Source organism: Barbus barbus (genome assembly GCF_936440315.1).
Source record: "Barbus barbus genome assembly, chromosome: 1".
Taxonomy (NCBI): domain Eukaryota; kingdom Metazoa; phylum Chordata; class Actinopteri; order Cypriniformes; family Cyprinidae; genus Barbus; species Barbus barbus.
This window is the reverse complement of record NC_136729.1, coordinates 7947997-7972686: the sequence shown is the minus strand read 5'-3', so window position 1 is coordinate 7972686 and position 24690 is coordinate 7947997. Positions and strand designations below refer to the sequence as shown.

Genomic DNA, 24690 nt, shown 5'->3' with positions numbered 1-24690 from the left:
TCAAATTCAATGTAAATCAACTGCGAATAAGTTAACACTCATACTCGTGCACGTCCAGTCACTAATTCTCATTGCCTGTTTTCTCAATCACATGAGGAGTTCTGACATCATAATATTCCCTGAATGACACCCCTACATTAGTCCAAACATGACATGTTTGGGGCTTATGGGTAAGTACAGATCTCATAAACTTTAATCCCTTAAGCCTGGAAAGTGTTTAGACAGTGGTCGGCGTGAGGTGTGCATTTCCAAAATACTTAAATACTTTTACAGATCACTAGTGTTTCATGTATGTTTTAGTTGCATTTAATGACATTACAGGAAGAAATGTACACAAGTTCTGAAAAGCATGAGTCGGCAAAGCATGTTCATCTCTCTCCTCGGGTTTATTGCATTGGTGGTAAAGAACATGTCGTGCTTTTATTCCTGAATCCAATTACGCACAGATCACGCAAGCTATGAATTTCAGCAATATTTTCCGAAAGAGTCATTTTCCTCTCTCCAGAAATATGGAAAAATCATTCTGTGGTTCATTAGGAGACTTTACCACATCTATTTTTATAATCACATTTATTCTAAGTGCGGTTGACTCTTAAATATCAAAGTCTTTTGGTCCATGTTAATGATATATTTATCAATATAACCCCGTATTATTGTAAAATCTACAATAATAAGTTACAGAAAGGATTAAAGCCAGTGTTTCAAGTTTAACAGTCTTCACTTTTCACTTTTCCCACACAGCAATATGGATAGATAGAAATATAGAAATAGTGAAACATATCAAACATATATAATTGTATAACTTTATCTAAAACTGCTATATTCTTTATTATATAATAATATGATAAATGTAAAATTATTTATATATGTAGTGTGTGTATAAATTTTATGTAATGATTTTAGTGTAACATTTATATAAAATACTTTATTATATTACATAATATGCTTTATAATTCACTAATTAGATTGACTGATTCTTCTGACTTGACCAATCTTGTCTTTGTGTGCAGTTAGTGAGGACAATGCAATAGCAAAACAACGCAATTTTTTTTTTTTTTATCTCTTCACATTTGTTCATGCAAACTGGTTGTGAAAGTTGCCTATCTTTAAAATGTGCTCTGATTCATAATGTGATTTTTTTTGTGTGCGTGTGTGTGCAGGTTTATCCCAGATCCGTGGTCGTCCTGCAGTGTTTCTTGTGGTCTGGGCATTCAAAGGCGTCAGGTGAAATGTAAAGTACTGCTGTCTTTCACTCAAGCTGAAGTTGAACTACCTGATGAAGAGTGTGACAAGGACAAGCCTTCCTTACAAAGGACCTGTGATTCAGGCCCCTGTTTAGCATCTCCAGACTCATCCTGGAGGCCCCATGAGATCCCTGATCAGCACGGCTACGTTTGGGAAAACATGGGCTTCACTCCCTGCTCTGCTTCCTGTGCTGTTGGTGAGTCTCCATGAAAGCCATTAGAGAAAACAACTGCTCTAATGCATTTACTGCCCAAATAGCTTTTATCAACAATTTTCTACAGCAAAATAACTGATTTAGAGTTTTACATGTACAGCTTTCCAGATGAGATGAAATTGGCATGAAATCTAAAATTGCTAAGAGAGCTGATAGTGATCAGCCTGGGCTACAAAATACATATTGAAATACTCCTCTGCCAAAAGCCTTGTTCCTCATAGTGTTGTTTTGCAGGCAAACAGATGGCTGTTGTCAGGTGTGTGAGCACCTTGAAGAAGGAAATTGTTGATGACACACTCTGCAACGGTTCCAAAGCGCCGCCCTCCTCGCTTCGCATCTGTAACCCTCAGCCATGTCCTCCGAGGTACGGTCCAAACGACACTGCAAGAAATTACTATAGAAAAATGTATCTGTTGCTTAAACAAATTGCACTATTTCAGGATAACTATAAGCTAATTTCTCCCTTATGAGAAAGTGCGGTGGTGTGTGTGCATTAGGATCTTTTATTCATGCATAAATTTATTCATGTATGCATTTTCACGGGACACTTCGAGAGCGCCGTGAAAAGACGAGGTCAGGGTCCAAATGCAGGTAAGGCTTTCTTTAATAACGAAACAAAAAGGCCAACGAGGCTAAACAACACAGGTTAAGGAATGGGATACATCAAACGGCAACTATAATCAACACAATGCATGTATCCCCAGAGATGTACGAACACTACAACGATTACCATATACACAAAATAACAATTAATTCACCCAGGCAGTGGTGAGAGAGAGGAGACTATATAATCTGTGGCAATGGGGAACAGCTGAGGGTGTAATAATGAGTGTCAGGTGAATGATATGCGGCAGGTGTGTGCAGTTAGGGGAGTGGAGTCCGGGAGGACGGGATATGGTGACCTCTAGTGGAGAAAGGAAGAACTGCAGCCCGGACTCGTGACGTATACACACACACACACACACTGAGTGCATGCATATATATATATATATATGTATATTATTGTATTTAAACAAATTTCAAAAGAATAGCATTTATTTGAAATAGAAATCTTTTGTATAATTATAAATGTCTTTACTGTCACTTTTGATTAATTGAATGCATCCTTACAGAATAAAAATATTCAATTATTGAAAAAGAAAAAAAAGAATCTTCCTGACCCCAAAAGTTTAGATGGTAAAAAGAGTGAACTAAACAATGAGTAAATAAACAATGCTTTGTGAATAATCATTATAATGATGAAAAGAACTAAATAAAATTTCTTCATCTTTGTTGAGTCACTAGTTCCACATATGTTTCTTAAATGAATAGTTTGACAAAAAAATAAAATTCTGACATAATTTTATTTATCATTGCAAACCTGTGTGCTGTTATGTTTTTTCTTGGAAGACAAAATAAGAAATTTTCGAAAGTTTTTTTTTTTAATATAAGGACTATTCGACAAAGACTGTGAAGGTCTAAAAAGTACACAAAACGTTTTGTTTTTAATGTCATACAATCACTTTGTGTGAAGAACAGCCTAAAATAAAGAATTTATTTACTAATAATTGTGCCCAAATTCTGTGATTAGTTGGTAAGTTGCTGTAACCAGATATTAGTGTGTGATATTGTGATCTCTAGATGTGGCTCAGTTAAGTCTATGGCATTTTTTCAATAGCTTATCGTCCGTCTGGCAAAAATCTGTTCACAAGACTGGCAGGTTTCAGTCTGTTCATTTAAAAAATGTAATAGCACAACCCTATACCATAAATATGCACAATAATAATATTACAGTGATGCTTGCCTTAGCAGAAGCCACTAATTAATTCTTCCGAAACCGAATGTGTTTGTCATGGAAAGATATTGCGTGCAAAAGCAAGTAAGAAAAAAAAACTACATTATAATTCATCCAGCTCCTTAACAAGGAGCTATAATTGAACCGCTGGCCTATATTATGTTCAAAGACCAAACTCAGATTTAATCTGAGCAGGCTGTCAGGCTGCTCTGAAAATAAGGACATATGATGAAAATAATGTGATTTCCTGTTAATTGACCATTTGCCAACGAAAGCAGGACAGCTGGCTTTTTAGTGCGGTGCGTTATGGAATAAATGATTTTACTGGAGCTGAAATCTTTCATGTGGCTTTTTACATACTACGGCTCAGAATATTACAATAGTTAATTTTCTTATGGACAAAAACTTGATTGTTATCTCAGATTATATGGGCAGGATTGTTTGAATTCGAAATGCCTGGTTTTTAAGCCATATGATCGCTTCATATGGATCTTTCCAGTCATGATTGTCTAGGAATGCCAGGGATAATAAAGTTCAAAAACTATGGCAATGTCACTTTATGTTTTGCATTACTATACAATATATATATATATATATATATATATATATATATATATATATATATATATATATATACACAAAAAATATTCTGCTAAATCATAAGCATATAGATTATTGTGGTAAGGATTATTGTTGGCATTTTGTATTAAATTATTTACTTTCTTAGTGTTCCTGGTCTTATTGTTCATGACTTCTCAGTGCTTGTTATTCAAAAGAAAATATTTGCCTTTAGAATCTATTATTTTATATTATATTTACATTATTATTACTTATCTAATAAATCAAGTGATACATTGCCCAACATCTGAAACAACTTTACATCCGACATTGCCCAACATCTGAAACAACTTTACATCCGTCTGACGTCACTTAGACTTCTCAGACTTTTGGTGAATATATATATATATATATGCATATATATATATATATATATATATATATATACACACACACACACAGTATATATGTTGTCAAGGCAACTATCTGAAATAAGTCCTAAAAAAAAATAAAGCTATTTAAAAATGTTAATATAAAAACACAAATTAAAATGAAATCCAATTTTTTAATTAAATTAAAAACTCAAACTGAAATTATTAAATATTATTAAATTAAAAACTGAAAATAATATAGTATTAATACATAATAATAAATATAATATATAAATGATACTTAAATATCAGTCATCAACCACTTTCCAAATAGCTATTTCCATATATAAGTAAATAGAGCTGGACCTCCTCAATCCACTCCAAACCTACATTCCGTTCTGACTTCATTGTGGTGTAAAATATCTACTTTTCATGATCCGAACAATTCCTAGTGGGAAAAAAAGTTAATCTTTCACTATTTTCACTGAATATCCTGTACATCACATTAATTTGAAATGGTTTGTGTGTTGGTGTGATTTCTTCAGATGGGAGGTAAGCATGTGGAACCCGTGTTCTGTGTCGTGTGGCGTGGGGCTGCAGACGCGCAGTGTGTCCTGCGTGAGGTCTGTGGCGGGAAACCGTACTGAATCTGTGTCCAGCATAGAGTGTGTGGAGAGAAGACCTCCAGAACTGCAGGCCTGCAACCAGGTGGCCTGTCCACCGGCCTGGGAGGCTGAGGAGTGGCAGCAGGTTAGTCATTTGACAAAATCTGACAAAAGTCAAAATATAAATGAAATCGCATATCCTTGTAAAATCTACAGTATAAACTGATGCATGGGAATAAATTAGGACAAAAGAAGATGAATCCCGTACACTGCTATTGCATGCAATATTTTAATGCAACATTTCATATGTCAGAAATGCTGCATTCAAATTTGTGCTGCACAATGTTGGGAAAAATTTACATTGCATTAATTTGTTTTCCTGCTATGTATAAATATTGCGATGTGAGAAAAAATACAGGAATTTTCACTAGATGCCTTGAATAGGTATAATTGGAAATAATTAATCATTCTAGAATTAGTGGGTTTATTTTATTGGTGATTGGGGAGCTGAAAATAAACTAAAGATCTAAAGATTTATTTATTTGTTTCGGAATCCATTTAAGACTGAACAAAATCTCTTTCTATTTGAGATTTCATAGGCCACATTTCCCCTGTTTTTCACTAATTTAATCTGACTAAAATAATAATAACTTGTGACTGTGATTATTATGAAATAAAAATGTCATTTAAATTAATTTCATTAATCCATATTGCAATATCAATTTTATTTCAATATATCGTGCAAGCCTAATTAAAAAAATGATTTGCAAGTTATAGCAGTGTGCAGGATTCATCTATTTTTGTTCGATGAAAATGACAAAGAAACCACTTTAAATTTCTTTACCATTTCTCATAGACAGCAAGGAGAGACTTTTGCATACATTTTCTTATTTGATAAAAACAGCAGAAGGCACCAGAGATTCACATAAACACAAAGGACATGTTATTTTCATTGAGCATTTGTTTTTGAGAATATTTTGTTATGGAACATGACGTGGAATTATTTTTATAGCTGATCTTGAATCTTCACTTGGCTTTTATTTATTTGGATAAACAACATAAGCACATCAAGTGTCGTGTAGTTGTATATGCTCGCATGCTGCGCCCTCTCTGGTTGTGGCATATGTGGTGAGGGTTGGTTGGTTTGTTTGTGTTGATGTTGGTGTTTGTTTGGTCTCTGGGTCAGTGCTCTCATTCGTGTGGCAGAGGCACCCAGTGGCGTAAGGTTTACTGTAAACAGAGACTGGCTACGGGAAGCTACCGCAGGCTGAGCAACGAGGAGTGCGCTGGAACCAAACCCAACGTCCACAGGATTTGCATCAACCCTGACTGTCTGCTACCGCGTCTGGAAGGAGGAGAGTGGTCAAAGGTGTGCTTGTGTTGCTAATCAAGCTAAACTTTGGGAATACATTTCCTATAAAAATTTTCTCACAACCTATTTGGGGACAACCTTGAAGAGACAAATACTTTATAAATAATATTTCTGCACAAACAGTGGGTTAAGGCTGGAATACAATACACAATGTTTGACCAGATTTTTGCACTGATTTATAGTCTGGAGAAGATGAAGCTAATTGCTGAAAGTCAGAGCCAGTCTGCAGATTTGAGTTGACAAATTTCATAGGAAATCACATAGTGTATGATGGTCACAGACTCTAAATTTGTTTAGCTTGAGACTATGATTCCATCCAGTTGGAGGATATCAGACATGTTTGATGTTTTGAGCCGATTTTAAAACACATATTGTTTGAATTTTTCATGTGTCTTAGTCAGTCATTTGGTGTATGATGCCCAGTTTTTGTAACTACTTACAAAGACAGCTGGTGCATGATGCCCAGTGTTTCAAAATCTGTTCAGATGTTACAAGTTGTGTAATGTATTCTAGCCTTTAGTCTGTAGAAATTACACTACCATTCAAAAGTTTGGGGTCAGTATTTTATTTATTTATTTATGGTAAATTTTTTGTCAAGCATTTTAATTATTTATGTGTATTATTTCAATAATATACACTATCGTTCAAAAGTTTGGGGTCAGTACTTAGGGTTTGGGGTTGGTTATATCTACGTATATATATATATATATATATATATATATATATATATATATATATATATATATATATATATATATATATATATATATATGAATATGAAATGAATATTTCTGTTGAACAGAGATGCATTAAAAGAAGATTGGAGTAATGATGCTGAAAATTCAGCTTTGCATCGCAGGAATAAATGACATTTTACAACACATTAAAACATAAAACATATATTTTAATTTGCAATAATTTTTAATAACTAGCTTTTATATATTATTTTTTTTAGATCCAATAATTCAAGGAGACTTCTTTCAAAAACATTTTTTTTTTTTAATTGTACCTCGTCACTCAAAAATTTAGGTAGAAAGGTAAATATATTTCTAAAGTGAATATTGTTCCAACCAGATCTTTCTGTTTCTTTCTCGCAAGAAACACAAAAGTAGGTTTTAGGTAGGCGTATTCAAAGATTTTGAAGATGTTAAGGCTCGTTCAGTCACTTTCAGAATGATTTTCTCCAGCTGATGAATGATAAAACATCAACAGCCAATCAGAGTCGACCAAATTTTAAAGAGCTTGAGCATTTAAAGTGGCAGATAACAAAACTTCAGCACACACTTATAATAAACAGAAACTTATTGTGCACTGGTGTGAACACAAATATAGTTATCACTGTAGTTATGGTCATTGGTGGAAATGAGCCTTTATATTTTCGATTTTGTGTGAGCTATTTTCTTTAATAGAGTATTTAATGTATGTATTTGTCCATATGTGTTTGCAGTGTTCTGTGACATGTGGAAAAGGCGTTCAGCGCAGGGAACCCGTGTGTAGGAGACAGACGGCCTCCGGTCAGCTTGTCACTCTGGACAGGTCAGCCTGCAGTGACCTTCCTCTTCCTCCCCTGATCAGGAGCTGCCGTATGAGCCCATGCAGCAGTAAGATACTCTACACTTGTCTTCCCATTTTCCAGCCATCCTTTACTTGCCACGTCAGTTTAAGCCCAAATATTTCTGTGTGAAGCGTTCGATTTCTTGCACATTTCGTGTTAATTATGGTTTTAATTTAACTTAGAACTGACCTCTATTTGATCTTGCTCTCACTATGGTCTCCATGCATTCTGATAGCAGCACAAGGGAAATTTCATAAAAAGATTTCGGGACTCCCTGATGTTTTGAGCTGTAGTAACAGCGCAATCCTACTTGGGTTTCATCTCAAGTTTCTCAAATAAAAAGCAGGGTTCTGTAGGTATCACTTAGCATGTTATTTTTATTCTCATGATACCTGTGAACCAATGAACTCTCTGTGGTCATATATGTGAACATATGAAACTTCCAGAACTGCTTTGAGATGCTTTCAGATTATAGTTTAACGCTGTGGTGCAGAGAGATCGGTCTTGATAATGTTTCCAGCTGAATTAGGTTTATCGGTTTGTATATCTTGATAAGGTCCTGCGGTATGAAGAGACGGTCCCATAGCAGATCAGTCTGCAAGCGGAGAACACATTCACATTGTGCCCTCGTGGTTTTTGCTCTTTCACCTAAACTTTGCAAAGTCCTTTTGTCCTGTGTGATTTGACTTCATTGGGCTCGAAATCAAGAGTCTGAACTGCTAAGATTATTTGGGGGTTTCTAGAGCGTTCACAACCTCACGCGAAACTAAAGTAATTATCCCTAACCGATGTTTGAACCGCTTCAGCTTATTCCATCTCTCTCTGCAGAGCACAAGCACTCCAAAAAACGTTGCCCTCAGGTCATGGGCCTGAAACGGGCCTTTCCATCTGGAAAGAAGGCTCCAAAATCTCTCCCAAGCTGGATCCAAAAAAACAACTTTTACAGAGAAGACGATGGCCAGCCTAAGGAACTCTGGGATACTCTTGCTTTAGGAAACTACGCTATGGCATCAGCCGCCAGGAGCCACGCGGGAGCCTTTGTCCTTGATCCTGCACAGTTCGAGGAGCTCATGAAGAACATCAGTCAGCTGGCCGAGAGCGGAGATGTGACAGATGAAATGGCATTGCACCTGATTGGCAAACTTATGGAGGATTTGGCTGCCGCGGGGCAAGGGGCACCTACTGAGGAAAGCATTACGACGGGCAATCATTTAGATAAGACGCCAAATATTTCTGAACTTTCTGAGGGGAAAAAAGGCAATCGAGCGGTTATCATTCGAAAAAAGCATCACGGATCTTCCATGAGCTTCCAGAGGGATCTCCGCATCCATGTGGGCAGGACCGCTTACCTAACCAATGCTACCCACAGCCTCACGCTGATGTGTCCCGCTCAGGGATTGCCACCTCCAAACCTCTCCTGGAGCAAAGATGGAGCTCCGCTTCAGAATAGTGACAGGTATAGACAACCATACATTTACATTTATGCATTTAGCAGACGCTTTTATCCAAAGCGACTTACATTGCATTCAAGTTACAGTTTTTACATTTTTATCAGCTCTTGCTTTCCCTGGGAATAGAACCCATGATCTTGGCGTTGCTAGCGCCATGCTCTACTATTTGAGCTACAGGAAAGTCATCGAGTCAATTCTGCCTTGCCTGTAAAAAATTTGCTCAATTTTGTTGGCAAAATTGAGCAAAACAGACAAAATGTCTAAAATAACACAATATTAACTTCTTATTTATTGAACTGTTGGATAAGATCAGTATCACATTTGCACTCGTGTGATATTGCACTTAGCCTATTGCTTGTGTGATATTGCTTGACTATATGATGTAAATATGAGACAAAAACTCAAACAGAGGCATTTTTGCCCCATATCTTGAATTTTAGGGACATTGTAACTACATTCTTTAGCCTCCATCACACAGTGAGTTGTTGCCCTGCCTCATGTTTGTCATCATTCAACTGTATAAAATGTCAGATGACCCACATAGGTCTGGGGCGGGGCAAGTGCATTAAATGCGTTAATAATTTTAACGCGTTATTTTTCACCGTAATTAATTTATCTAATTAGCACTTTAAATTAACAGCCCTAATATATATATATATAGTTATATATTTTCCATTTTTACTGTCTTTTTTATTTTCATTAAGTTTTAGTAATTTTATGTTCATTTGTAACTATTTATTTATTTTCTTTCTTGATATTTTTTTTTATTTCAGTTTTTAGTAATTTTAGTACGTCAGGTGTAACTTACTTTTATTTCAGTTAGCTGCCAAGGCAACATCTCTGGTTTTCATTTACGTTTTCCATCTAAATTGTAGGGGTTAATTCAGGACATCCAATTTCTCCCAGCTCTCTCAATGGAAAAAGTCCAATTTACCTGAAATCACCAAATATTTAATTTAATTTTATTTGAGCTTTTTTCAAATAATTAATAAAAATGATTGTTAACAGTTTTAGTTTTAGTCAAAAATATCGGCCTCAATTTCTATATTCGTGAATCTCTTTTTTTAAGGATAAAATATCACCTTTTCTGCTCTACTGAAATAAAATGATCAATTTTAGATGAACTATTCCTTTAAATGATTAAAAGATGATCATTTTGTGCCTGCATTATGTGGCTCAAAATATAACTAACAGCATAGGCTTTTTTACTATAACACACCAGTACAGTGTCTGATTACAAATCTTCTGGAATTCATTTTTTTTTTTTTTTTTGGTTATCAACCGCATTTCTTTAGTTGAACAAACATGATGTTGGAAACGATCAGAGTTCAACTTTAACACCGAAAAGACATTTTTTCTCTCTTTATAGAAAACAAGACTCCCTGTGTACTTCTGAGTCCAGCCATGACTGATCTTGATTGAGCAACCACATATTCCAAAAGCCTGTTAATCACCAACCCACTCAAATATTCACCTCCAGAGCACCCCAGATCTCACGTTATGCGGTCTGTTGGGGTCAGAAATACTGGCTGTGCTTCTTTCACTTGCTCTCCAGGGTCGCATTGTGGTCTAATCGTCTGCTCTATACTGTTGACTGTTAAATACCATCATTGAAAACATTGACTTAGTAACTCAGCTTTGTCCAGCTCACAGCCTTAACATAGCCTCCGCCCAGACAGTCGCCAAACGTTCTCTTCCCCTCTTCCTGGCGTGCGCTATGGGACCTGAAAGAGACATGGCTGTGCGAACATTGTTCAGGCCTCTTCTCGCAGCCTTGGTTTGAAAACCCAGCAGCCCTGAGAGGAATCATGAAATATTGAAATGCTTTAACTTTCAGAGGTCACTTTTGACATGACTATGAAACGTGTGCTTTTTCAGTTTGACAAAGCGATTTTGAAGTCAGTTTTGAGATTTTAGACATTTTTGCAGATACAGTAAATAATGTGTGTAAGTGTTAATGGCATCATCTCATGCTAACACATTTTAAAAGGTTGAGTTACCTTCAGAAATGTGAAAGGGCATTTAGAAAGAGAATATAATATGGAAATTTATACCAATATCCAACAACTGCAAAAGCGTTGAACAGGGCTGAAAATGTATGATTTTCACCTGACAAAAAAACGAAAACAAAAAAAAACAGAGGAGACTTTTCCTTGAAGATTTTTTAATAGGACTTTGTCTTTTTATATTATATTATATTATATTATATTATATTATATTATATTATATTATATTATATTATATTAATTACACTATATTATATTATAGCTTTTATTTCCTTAGATTTTTTGCATGTTTGCTAATATAAGTTGGAAACAGCTGTTTTAGAAAATAAAATACATAAAAAATCAAATAAAGTTATTGTATTTTTGTTCACAGTGTTGACACACTGTGAAAGCTGACATCAGTTAATCATTGTTAAAAATCATTTTTACATATGTACTTCATAAGGAAGACACACGGCACTCGTTTCGTAGAATTACCCTGCAGATGTTGATTTTAACAGCTTGGTTTTATGCTAAATGTCACATTCATTATCAGATTTTATTGGAATCAAATTTGATTTTAGTGGATTTGGAATTAAATAGATTCATTTAGTTCTATTGAATATTGCTTGTTTCTATGATTTTTGATGCCACATCATCTTTAGATCCTTGATAGAACTCAAGTCTGGCAAGCAAGAAAAACTTTTCCTTTTTTTTTCTTTTTTTAAGAAATCTGAAGTTCGGCTGAGTGCAACAATCTTGTTTTCAGCTATAACCATTTTTGTCGTAATATATTTTTGGATTATGCACAATTCTTTTATAATACTTTATTTATTTATTATACCCCAGTTATTTTGACCACAGTATTGCTCAGAGCTGCCAAATCATTTGCCTCCCACTCTTTTGTTGACAGCCGTGTTTGCGTGCGGTCTCTACTGCATCACTGCCACCACTGCTATTCAAAGCCACTTCACTCCAAAACCAAATATAATATCACTGCCAACTCATGCCAGCCCAGTGCCAACCCAAAATGAATGCATTCCACGCCTTCAGAGTAATATTTACAATTAGAGCATGTTATTCTTCTCTCACTGCAGGTATTCGGGATATTTTAAACGCGTCTTTTTTTTTGACTGAAACAAAAACTGTCTGTCTATCCGTTTGTCTGTCAAGATGTTCAAGACAATTTGTGACGGTACCAATTTGATAGCATTTTAATTATTTCTATTATTTATTTTAATTATGAACACTATCATTCAAAAGTTTGGGGTAAAATAAATAAATAAATAAAAATACATACTAATTAATTTACTTTAAATCAGAAAAGGTGCATTCAATTCAAAAGTGGAAATAAATAAATATATAAACTAACAAATAAATAAAATCCACAAAAATTAAACAGCATAACTGTTTTGTTTTTAAACAGTAATATTTTTATTGAATAATATTTTAAAATATGACTGTTTTAGTTTTTAATGTTTTATGTAGTGAAAATAGTAAAAACGTTATTTTTATACATTTTGTAATCTTTTCCAAAGCATTAACAAAAGCTTCACACTATTGCAAAATTGTAAAAAAAATGTTCTCCAACATTAATAAAATTAAATTAATTAAAATATAAAATATTAACAAATATAACAACAACAATAACAACAAAGGCAATATACAAAATAAGTAAAAAGATCAATTTTAGCATAATGTACATAATTTAGAAATTAACAAATGAATAAATAATAATTAAAAACATAAATGGGTACATAAAAATCAAATAAAAAAAATACAGTCCTAATTGCTGATACATTTGTGGTCTGTATATATAATATTATTATGATTATATAAAATTAAACATAACACGGGTGAGTATGCTTCAGTTAGTCTTTATATTAATTATTTTTCTTCGCAAAATATATGATTGTGGGTTTCCAGATCCTATATAAATTCACAAATCATATCAATAAATATATATATATATATATTTTTTTTCTAATTTGGAATCTGATATCAGGTTACATAAACACATAAAACAATGTGTGGTATTTCAGTTAATACATAAAAAAAACTTTTCTTTTTTTCCATGTTGTTGTGGGTAAACTGGGCGTTGATCTAAAAAAGAAGTGATTTCATATGAAACGTGTGCAGTGGCAGCCTCAGTGGAGAAGCATGGCTCTGTGTGACGCTGTAGATCTGCATTCTCCTCCCATCCGTGGCTCCTGTGGTGCTCGTGGCCCCGGGGCCGTCTCTGCTGTGGCGCTTACATAGCGCTTCTTATTTTTGGCCAAAAGTGAAGCAAAACATAGACGAGGTGATTGACGTTCACGGACTCTAAAGTTGTGTGAAGTCTCACCCTTTCGCGCTCTTTCATTCAGATGTGTCTTGGCACTGCTGCGACACTCTAAATCAGATCCTAACAAGGTTGCTTTACCCTTAGAGCTGTGAACGGGATTTCACACTCAAACCACTGCAGTTCCTGCTCCTGAGAATTACTAATTACAATTGCTTATACAGTAGGGTTAGTGATTTAAACAAAACCTTAACTTTAAGTATTATCCTTTGGAGTTTAACCTGCACTTTTGTGGTCTAGATATGAATTATACCTCGAATCTTGATGAGAAGAGATGTGCTGTTCTGTTTTTAAGCAAACCGCTTTATGATTTCCACCATAAGACAAGTGAAAAATGCATTCAAACCACATCTGGATTTAAATCTCTTTGATTTGTCATTTTTGTGCTTTTGTCATTTTGTTTTGTTTTATAAAATATAAAACTTTATCTTTAATGATTATTTGGTAATTTTATTTTTTAATATTTTAATAATTTAAATGTAGTAATTTCATGTAATTTTCTTCAATTAAATGTTTTTCAGTTAGTTGTTAATGTAACTTTTCTAATTTCCTTTTAACCTTTTTAAGTTTAAAGTTTTCATCTAAATGGTTTTTATATTTTGAGGTTTTAATTTTAGTAGTTTTAGGTGCTTTTATCTTTTTTTTTAGGTGTTACATTTAGCTTTCATTTCTGTTCAAGTAATATTATTTAGCAAGTATTTAATATTTTAATAATTTAAATATAATAATTTCATGCAATTTCCACAAAACTTAAAGGGTTCATCGGGTGCCCATTTCACACAAGTTGATATGATTTTTTAGGGTCTTAATGAAAAGACTATAACATACTTTGGTTAAAATTTCTCAATCATAGTGTAAAAAACACCTTTACCCTGTCAAAATCAGCTCTGTTTTCAGCACACTGATCTAGTCCATGTTGCTTTAAATCCTAGTGAGCTCTGCTGACTCCGCCCCTCTCTTCCGTGGAGTGACGAGCAGACCATAGATATGTGTAGATTCCCTATTCTCCAGATATGTTGATGCGGCAGCCATCTCACATTCACCATAATAATCAATGAATATTCAAAGATATACAAGCATATAACTTGCTGTTGTAAACACACAGTCAATGTGCTCAAAGATTCGCTCCAAAGATGGTGGCTGGCTTACGTATCGCGGCCCATAGAAACAGTCCATATTGAGGCATCTAGGTATATATACCTATGGAGCATATATACCTATGGCGATTTGCAAAGATTAATAAAAACCCTTATACTCACTTCTTCTGTAGATGAAGCCGGATCACGAATGATTCAGGCGAACATAGATGCATTTATGTAGATCGCGGATCGTCGCATTTACTTCAAAGCGAAAGTAATGTTAATCCTCTGTGGCTCAGATGTCAAGAGTAAATGACGACTGCTATATTCATTATTACATCCAACAACTAAACACTTCAATCGTTTAATCTGAGACATCTTGTCTTCCCCTGCATGGAGGCGGAGAGGTCTCAGCTCATTTAGGGTGGGTCTAAGGTAAGACGGTTTTGTCAATCAACTATCGTGGGAGTGGTCTGTGCAGAACTACGTCATTCTGATAGGAATCTCAGAACAGCCGGATTTGAGAAAGGGGATTTTAAAATAGGGATTAAAAAAAAAAAAACACTGGGTGGATTTTTATCATTATAGGATGGATGTGTACACACACTTCCAACACACATTTATGTTCAATCAACTTGTAAAGTGAATTTTGCATCCAATGACCTCTTTAAAAAAAATCTGTTAGTTGTGACGGTAATTTTCTAGTTTTCATTTAAACTTTTTAAGTTTTATCTATTCTTTGTACCGTGTTTTTATTTCAGCTTTATTTCAATAAACAAAAAATATTCATTTATTTATTTATTTTTACTTTTAGGAAACAATAACAAAACTTGGTTCTGCCTCAACTTCGTGTTTCAACAGGAAACACTGTATGTCGACACAGGAACACTGAACACATTTAATCTTATAATCAGTATTCTTGCTTTGTTTTCCAGTAAAAAATATGTAAACATCAGATAAACAAGATATATTTATTTGAGGGACAACGTTTTTTAGACTTTTGCAGACAATATGTCTTGAATTAAGTTCAAGTTAGAAACATTCAAATTAGGTTTATGCATAAAACAAGAAAAAAGCAATAATCTGAAATTATTTGAAATGCAAGCTCCAATTTTCCCAAAGACATTTGTTCATTAAATGTGGCATGTAAGTGTATAGTAGGATATTGTTTGTGATTGTGGAAACAATGTTGCCATTGTCCCGGAGCTGATTTTCTGCACACATTTGAGTCACTCCAGACATGCCATCACACTTTAGATGATATCTTTTCTATGAGTTGGATACTTCAGACATGACTCAGCTGCTGTGTTTTTATTAGTGGCTCTGAATGAGTGGGCTTTCATGAGATGTGTGCTGGATGGGATACAATGCACATTTTGTGCTGGTGTCCCTTTGTGGCTTTGGGTGGGAGTGGATGGAGATCTCACTGCACCCTGGAGCTATTGGGTGCAAACCTTGACCACCGTTTGGGTGCAAACCTTGACACCAAACGCAAACCTTGAAGGTTTGCGTTTGTAGCTCCGCTTTTTTATTGAATCTTTACCTTACTTCCACTCTGTGTTGTTTAAAGTGATAATATATAACTTGATTCCCACCATATTTCTGGTATTATCTATCAAACTAATCGAACTAATTTGATCGTTCGCTTTTTAAAACCGCGAGTGCAGCGCATCAGCTGGTTAGCTTGTTACTCGCGGTTCCATTCGCGCCTATTATTGTTTTCTTTTTTCTCACTCCGTTTTTCACGAGTTCATCAAACAACAGTGGAATGTGGTAAGTTAATTTGGTATCATTCATCAGTCACGGTCAGTAATGGCTTCTTCTTCTGCTATTGTTGTTTGCACTTCATGTCACATGTATAGTTTATCTCTTTCTGTCGGCGATGAGGGATTCACATGTGATAAATGCAGGGAAATAGTTAGGCTGACAGAGAAGGTTTCAGAATTAGAGACACGCATCCAAACCTTAGTTGGGGATAGTAAGCATGTGAGGGCTGTAGATACTGCTTTGGATGCGACTAGCTCAGGGAATCCTGTACATTGTTCGTTTCTGGTTGAGCCCGTGCAGCAGGGCAGCTGGGTGACTGTAAGGCGGCCTAGTCGCGGGTCAAAACACCGCTCTTCCGTTCCGATCAGAACATCAAACAGGTTCTCCCCACTCAGTGAGGCACCCACTGAGAAACCTGATGAAAGTGCTCTAGTAATTGCCGATTCTATTGTACGGAACGTGAAAATAGAGACACCAGCCACCATAGTCCAATGTTTACCGGGAGCCAGAGCACCTGACATCTTGGCAAATTTAAAAGTGCTGGCTAATGCTAAACATAAATTCTGTAAGATTGTCAATAAATCGCGCTATTTGCGCATAGTTGGATGCTTGAACATTTTGAGTTCGCTCGTGCTCATGTATTCCGAAGAGAGGATCATAACCTCGGCTAGTCCTTCTGACATTTGCCGCTGGCTCTGATGTCTCTGTAGTGGATAAACATAAAATATAATTTGTTTTGGGTAAATCTAACAGGTAATCTTTGGTCTATCGTACAGCTCCGGGTATCCACATACAGGATGATGATTTTGTCATCATGATTTTGTTGTTTCAGATTTCTGCCTCCGCTCGTAATCACGTCACGACTAGAACAAGCTCCTGATTGGTTAACGCGGCACAAATATCCGGCAAAGTTCAGATTTTTCAACTTGCGTCAAATGCCCGAAACGCTCAATTTGCGCCGCGTCATTCATGCGAATCGCGTCATTCGCGCCGCAGGATGTCTATTCGTGTCTTTGCATTGACTTAACATGTAAATCACTCACGCTTAACGCTTCATTCGCGTCTGGTGTGAATGCACCATTAGAGTTCGTACTTGACTAACTGGGGCCCAGGTCAGGAAGCAGACAGACTGGCTAAACCGACCGTCTGCTAGCCGCCTTACGTCACAGAAGTCAGTTAATTCTTAGCACATAAAGACTCCTTCACCCAGATATCACACTATAGAGACTGTGTCTGTTCCCCGAGCTAGAAAATACAGAAAACTTCCAAACCAAATTAAGAGTAACAATTTAATTGATGTTCAACAAATAATTTTTTTTTACAATACAGAGAAACAATTGATAAAGCTTGGCTTACTGAATATCAGGTCCTTTTCTACAAAATCACTTTTTGTAAATGATTTGATCAATGATAATAATCTAGATTTGCTCTGTTTGACAGAAACATGGCTAAAACCAGATGAATACATTACTTTAAATGAGTCCACCCCCCAAGATTACTGCTATAAAAATGAGCCACGTCCGAAAGGTAAAGGGGGAGGTGTTTCTACAATTTATAGCAATATTCTCAGTATTTCTCGGAGGGCAGGCTTTAAGTATAACTCGCTTGAAGTTATGGTGCTGGGTATAGTAGTATCCAGAGAAACACACGTTAGTGATGAATTCCCTGTGATGTTTGTACTGGCTACTGTATACAGGCCACCAGGGCACCACACAGACTTTATTAAAGAATTTGCGGGTTTTCTATCTGAGTTCGTACTGGCTGCAGATAAAGTCTTAATTGTTGGCGATTTTAATATCCATGTCGATAATGAAAAAGATGCATTAGGATCAGCATTCACAGACATTCTGAACTCTATTGGGGTTAGACAACACGTTTCCAGACCTACTCATTGTCGAAATCATACTCTAGATTTAATACTGTCACATGAAATTGATGTTAGTGGTGTTGAAATTCTGCAGCAAAGCGATGATATCTCAGATCATTATCTAGTCTTGTGTAAACTCCATATAGCTAAAACTGTAAATTCTACACCTTGTTACAAGTATGGTAGAACCATCACCTCTACCACAAAAGACTGCTTTGTAAGTAATCTTCCTTATTTATCTCAATTCCTCAGCATATCCAACAGCGCAGAAAAACTTGATGATGTAACAGAAACTATGGACTCTCTCTTTTCTAGCACTTTATAAACAGTTGCTCCTTTACGCTTAAGGAAGATCAAAGAAAACAGTCCGACTCCGTGGTATAATGAGCACACTCGTACCTTAAAGAGAGCAGCCCGGAAAATGGAGCGCAGATGGAGGAAAACAAAACTAGAGGTATTTCGTATAGCCTGGCGGGAAAATACCCTATCCTACAGAAAAGCATTAAAACTGCTAGATCTTATTACTTTTCATCTCTTCTAGAAGAAAACAAACATAACCCCAGGTATTTATTCAATACAGTCACTAAATTAACGAAAAATAAAGCATCAACAGGTGTTGGCATTTTCCAAAAGCACAGCAGTAATGACTTTATGAACTACTTTACTTCCAAGATCGATTCTATCAGAGATACAATTGTAACCATGCAGCCATCAGCTACAATACCGCATCAGATAGTGCACTATAGATCCGCTGAGGAACAATTTCACTCATTCTCTACTATAGGAGAGGAAGAATTGTATAAATGTGTTAAAACATCTAAACCAACAACATGTATGTTAGACCCTATTCCATCTAAACTACTAAAAGAGCTCCTTCCAGAAGTCATAGATCCTCTTTTGGCTATTATTAATTCATCTCTCTCATTAGGGTATGTCCCCAAAACCTTCAAATTGGCTGTCATTAAGCCTCTCATTAAAAAACCTTGATCCCAACTTGACCCCAAAGATTTAGTTAATTACTGACCGATCTCAAAGCTCCCTTTCCTGTCAAAGATAATAGAAGAGGTAGTATCCTCGCAATTATATTCCTTCTTAGAGAAAAATAGTATTTGTGAGGAATTCCAGTCAGGATTTAGACCGTATCATAGTACTGAGACTGCTCTCATTCGAGTTACAAATTACCCGCTTCTATCATCTGATCGTGGTTGTATCTCTTTATTAGTTCTACTGGATCTTAGCGCTGCGTTCGACACTATCGACCACAACATTCTTTTAAATAAACTAGAACACTTTGTTGGCATTAGTGGAAGTGCATTAGCATGATTCAAATCGTACTTATCTGAACACCATCAGTTCGTAGCAGTGAATGAAGAGGTATTTTGTTTGGTTTTTGTTTTCTATTAAAGAGCACCTTACCTGCAATTGGACCCTGACCTCGTCTTTTCCACAGCGCTCCTCTTAGCGTTCCGGGACAGAATGCAACCAGCAGACATGGGTCCAGCAGGGAGGTTGCTCAACATCCGCTAGCCTCATCACCGTTTAAATGCCGAGCGCGCCTCTCCTCGGGAGACCGGTCTCTTCCCCGTGCATGCACGCTGGTGTCCTCGTGGGTCCAGGAAGGGCACGTCGAGTAGGGAGACTGCCACACCCGTTATGGCTGACGGGCCAGGATGCCGGGCCGTTTAATCCCCCAGAAGCTCCGGGGGCCAAGGAGTAGGACGAAGCCGCTGGAAGAAGTTGCCGCCACTCGCTCCCGGACCCGAGAGGGGAGCGCGTGCGGCCACCGGACTCCGCCCCTTCCCTGGACCCTTCCTTTCTGAACACTGCCCTCCTTCACGTACCCCGCAGCACGACGAGGACACCAGATCCCCTGTTTATTTTGGACACTTTTTCCCCCTTGGACACTATTTTGAGTATTATTGTTTAATAAAAACGCCCACTGTGTCTGTCGTTTGCTCCTCCCGCCACAATATATATATATATATATATATATGTGTATATATATATATATATACCCATTAATTTTTTAATTATTTTTTTTTTTAGTTAACTCAAGAAACTGGATCTGGAAAATATTTAACAGTGATTTCATACTCAGGTATTTAATACTTATGGGCTTGTTTAACATATTACCATATATCTAAATTATGAATAATATAATATAATATAATATAATATAATTATATTATATATATATATATATATATATATATATATATTATAATAAAAAATAAAATAGAGAAACTAGATCTGGAAGATATTTGTTAGGCATTTCATACAGTAGTTATTAACACTCATTGGTTTGATGATCAAGGAATGCATGAACTAGTAAATGTCACTTTGAATAATTCAATAAATGTACATAAATATTCTGATTAAAAATGTATATACAAATAATGGATAGAATAATACATTTTTTCTAGTTTTGAGAAAATATATATTAAGCGGATGCCTTCTCTAGTGTTACTTGTTACTGTAGGATCGCTACAAATTCAAAACTTTTTTCTTTGGCTCTGAAGGCCCACTAGTCTTTCACAAGTGTCAGATGAAGTCCCCGAGCAGCCCTCCAGACACACCACAATGGCGTCTGCTCAATAAACACTTTAATCAGGTATATAAACACCTCTGAGAGTCCATCACACTGCCTCTGATTGGCTCTTCTGTGACTCCTGATTGATGTAGGAGATCACTTGAACCAGAACTAAGAGTAGCAGAGCCTGAGGGACAACTCTGATTGATACACAGGAAATGAAAGATTGAACCAGATCTCGACCTGATCCGAGGGTGTGACTTAAGATACAATCATGGTGTGTGTTTTCACTGAAAGGGCATTGAGCTCCTGTGGTCTCACCTCAGTCTGTAATACATAGAAACCAGATACAACCAGGTTGCAGTCACTAATTTTATTCTTTAAAGCTCATCTTTGATAATCAAAATGACATATTAATACCTTTTTGTGAAAAAATTTTTTTCATGCCTTAAAATGGCTCGAATAAAACTCTACTCGCTTAGCAGTCATGAATATGCAAATTAGCCCCACCTTCACTATCTGCTCCCCTTTTAATGTGTTGTTGTTCACAAACCATGTTCCCATTTGCCATTTCAGACAGATAGCTTCTGACACTTATCATCTTTAGGTAAAAACACTTTGCTAATAATATGAAAAGCCCCAAACTGCAAGTTCATGGGATTGGTTATGTATTTGTGTATTTATTTGTGTCAACAGGAAACGGGGTCCGTTTCAAACCGCATTTTTGTCTTTATTACACTACAGTTTTAAGGAGAAAAATGCTCAGCAATTATGTTGACTGATGAATTTGCACATGGTTTGTCTTTAAGCACATTGAAAACCCCGGATAGACATGCAAACAATGTTAAAAGCTTTAATGCTGCATACGTGAGAATGGGAAACGCAATGAAATGTTGTTCTCTGAACTCTACGGCTGATTGGACGTGTCTCTCTTGCCCTCCCCAGGGTATCGTGGGACAGCGATGGAGAAATACGTATCCTCAGCCCTGGCGCCAGTGATGTGGGAATCTACAGATGCACCGCCACCAACGACTTTGGCTCCGATTCAGAGACAACACTAGTTCTGCTGGCTGGTGAGACATTACACACGGTTTCTCTCTGTAATGACTGTTTTGTATACAATGTGAGCGGATGGTTTTTATTTCTTTATAAACAGAAACTCCCACGATCGCTGCCTCGCGGAAAAACACGTCAGATCTGAAGAGTAACAGTCTGAAGGTGGTGGTTGGAGGGGTTATCAGTGTCCGTTTGGGTGCCAACCTCACCCTCGAGTGCCCCGTCAAAGGTATGGGACAATTTACAGGTGAATCTCCAGAAATATGAAATTTCACAATCGAAAGAATAATAAGAAAGTGTATATTGCATATTTAAAAAAAAAGAAATCACTATCATGTCATAAAAACTTGAAGCATAATTAATAAATAAATAATAAACACCAGTGCTTAGTCTAACATAATGTGATCTAAAAGCAAATTTGTAGTGATATTAAAAAATATATATTATATTATATTATATTATATTATATTATATTATATTATATTATATTATATTATATTATATTATATTATATTATATTATATTATATTTGTTAGTCATGTGTCGGGTGTGTCATGTGTTTCCCTCTTGTGTCCATATTTGGTTTGTTTCCTGTCCTTGTTAAGTGTGATTATCAGTTAATTCTTATCCAGCTGTGTTTTGTAATTAGCCCGTGTATTTAAGTCCTGTCGGTTCAGTTAGATTTCGTCTGGTCTACTCGTTACTCCCCGGTGTTTCTGTGTGTCAGCCCTGCCTTGTCTTGCCCTATTTGGATTTATTAAAGACTGTTATTTTGACTTTATCCTCGTCTTGTGTTCCTCGTTCCTCCCGGCTGTGTGCGCTGTGGCAATATTTAATAAAATGTAATACAAAAATTATAATTAAATATATATTATAATTAATTGTTTTAAAATAAATTTCTAATATTTTAATGTACTTACTTTAATATGCTAAAATAATAATAAGAGGATACAATAATGTAGGACACTGCACAACCAAAAGAAAAATAGAAAAATTATATTTAAAAATTTGCATATTTAAATAAATCATTGTCATGTCATAAAAAGTTGACGCATAATTAATAAATAAATAATAAATACCAATGCTTAATCTCACATAGTGTTATTTAGCAAAAAATCATATTATTGTATTATATTATATATTAAGATATAATACAAAAATAGGACATGTATTTAAAATTTTAGGGTGAAATATGATCTGACATTTCTATTTTGAGATTCACCCATAAAACATAAATACACAATGCATTGTTTCACATTGTAACTTATCAAATGAAAGCTAATTAGTGAGATTTGTCAAAAAAATGCTAAAAATCAATCTGATACACACACAAACACACACACATTCTAAGGCTTTAATTGCACTAATGTGTATTTTCGTGAGCAAACCTCTTTTCGTCATAACCAGTTGCTGCAATCTCCAGTGCAGCCTCAATGTAGATTCTTCAAATTATCGAGATGCTTCACTCTGAAAAAGCGAACATGTTTGATGTGTGCATATGCCATGCTTAATAGCTCTTGTCCGTGTGGTTTTGGGGAAAGATTCGGCTAATTGAACAGAAATGGTTTGTAAAGTCAACAGGCGTTCAGGATGCGGGGCCCTTCGATGGGATTTATGCCGCGCTGCGTCATTTACAAACTCCAATCTACTGTAGCAAAACAGGGCTCTTGTCGCTCTGTTGTACTAAAATATACTTTTTATAGGGCTGTCTAAAGATTTCTACCACGCAGGTGGAATTTAATGCATATAATTCAGATGTAATTATTGTGTTTAATAGCCTCATTGTTCAATAAAACCCTGAAACGAGATACATTTTTTGTAGTTTTGGGTCTTTCATGCCCCTCAAACTTTCCAAACTGGACTCTATTCTCCCTTTCACCTTCTTTTTATTTGCATGTTTATATAAACAAAGGTCTCTGAGGTCGTTGTGTCTGTCTTCACTCACCATCGCTGTTTATGTAGACTTGTTTATCTAATGATTTGGTTGATGCAGAGGACACCTGCTGTGAACACTGGCCTCACAAAAGGCCAGAAAGCCACAAGTGTCAGCTGTTCTCTCATGCTTTTATCACCATCTGATTCCCTTAGATGAATAAACAGGATTTGAAGATGCGTCCAGTTGGCTTTGACATAGGCGGGCACGGAGCAGTGCAGTATGGGTAATGATGTAAGAAGATACTGTAATTGAGTGGTTAAGCTGATGGTGTGGAGAGATGTGTTGTTAGAGGACACACACACCCGGATACAGCTAGTGTCTGTTCCAGGTCACGTTATTACAGAGCACAATTCAGTCTGCTTATCATGCAGGTCATTAACCGTAGATCCGTTCTAAAATCTAGTGAGCTGCCTACATAAACTTCCATGTAACCTCAAACGGGACTTTGGATGTGATTTTGGAACACTCTACATAGGCAGCTACTCTGTTCATCATATTAGATGAGCAAAGCACACAGGCGGATAGTTAAAATGCTAACAGTGTAGCCAGACATTGTGTGTCAATTTAATTTAAATAGCACTGTTAAACATAAGTTGGCCAATGTGCTTTACATCAATTAATGCAAAACCTTAGCAAATAATAACAATAATAATAAAAACAAAGCTCACTGGCATCAAAGTACTACCTTTCGATCTCTCTGAATGGTCAGAAGTCAATGAAAGAAGTAGTTTTGAAATGCTTCGGGTCGGAGCACTTCTAATGGGTATTGGAACGGAGCGTGTGTTTGTGTTGAGTCTGCAGTCGGTAGGCAGTCAGCACGTAGAGATAAACATTTTGTATGTAATATATCTTCCTTTAATGTCCCTTGTTTTACTTCACCATCATGCAGTTATTGTTCCTGTGTACTGTGTTCTCTTCCCAGTGGAAATTGGAGTAGAGCAGAGTTCACTGCGGCGGCCACTATTAATCCTACCTACATCTTAA

The 24690-nt window shown here is 36.0% G+C and overlaps 1 protein-coding gene across 1 annotated transcript in view; it reads left to right on the top strand.

The window, feature by feature from the left end:
- The window catches only part of LOC306857999 (ADAMTS-like protein 3), a 229181-nt gene that overhangs the window by 181897 nt on the left and 22594 nt on the right, over positions 1 to 24690 (top strand). Inside the window, exons 16-23 of the mRNA XM_079398333.1 lie at positions 1161 to 1441; positions 1694 to 1823; positions 4708 to 4912; positions 5954 to 6136; positions 7587 to 7740; positions 8523 to 9150; positions 21660 to 21787; positions 21871 to 21999. Of these exons, the coding sequence (XP_079254459.1) occupies positions 1161 to 1441; positions 1694 to 1823; positions 4708 to 4912; positions 5954 to 6136; positions 7587 to 7740; positions 8523 to 9150; positions 21660 to 21787; positions 21871 to 21999 (1838 nt within the window). The remainder of the gene's footprint in view (positions 1 to 1160; positions 1442 to 1693; positions 1824 to 4707; positions 4913 to 5953; positions 6137 to 7586; positions 7741 to 8522; positions 9151 to 21659; positions 21788 to 21870; positions 22000 to 24690) is intronic.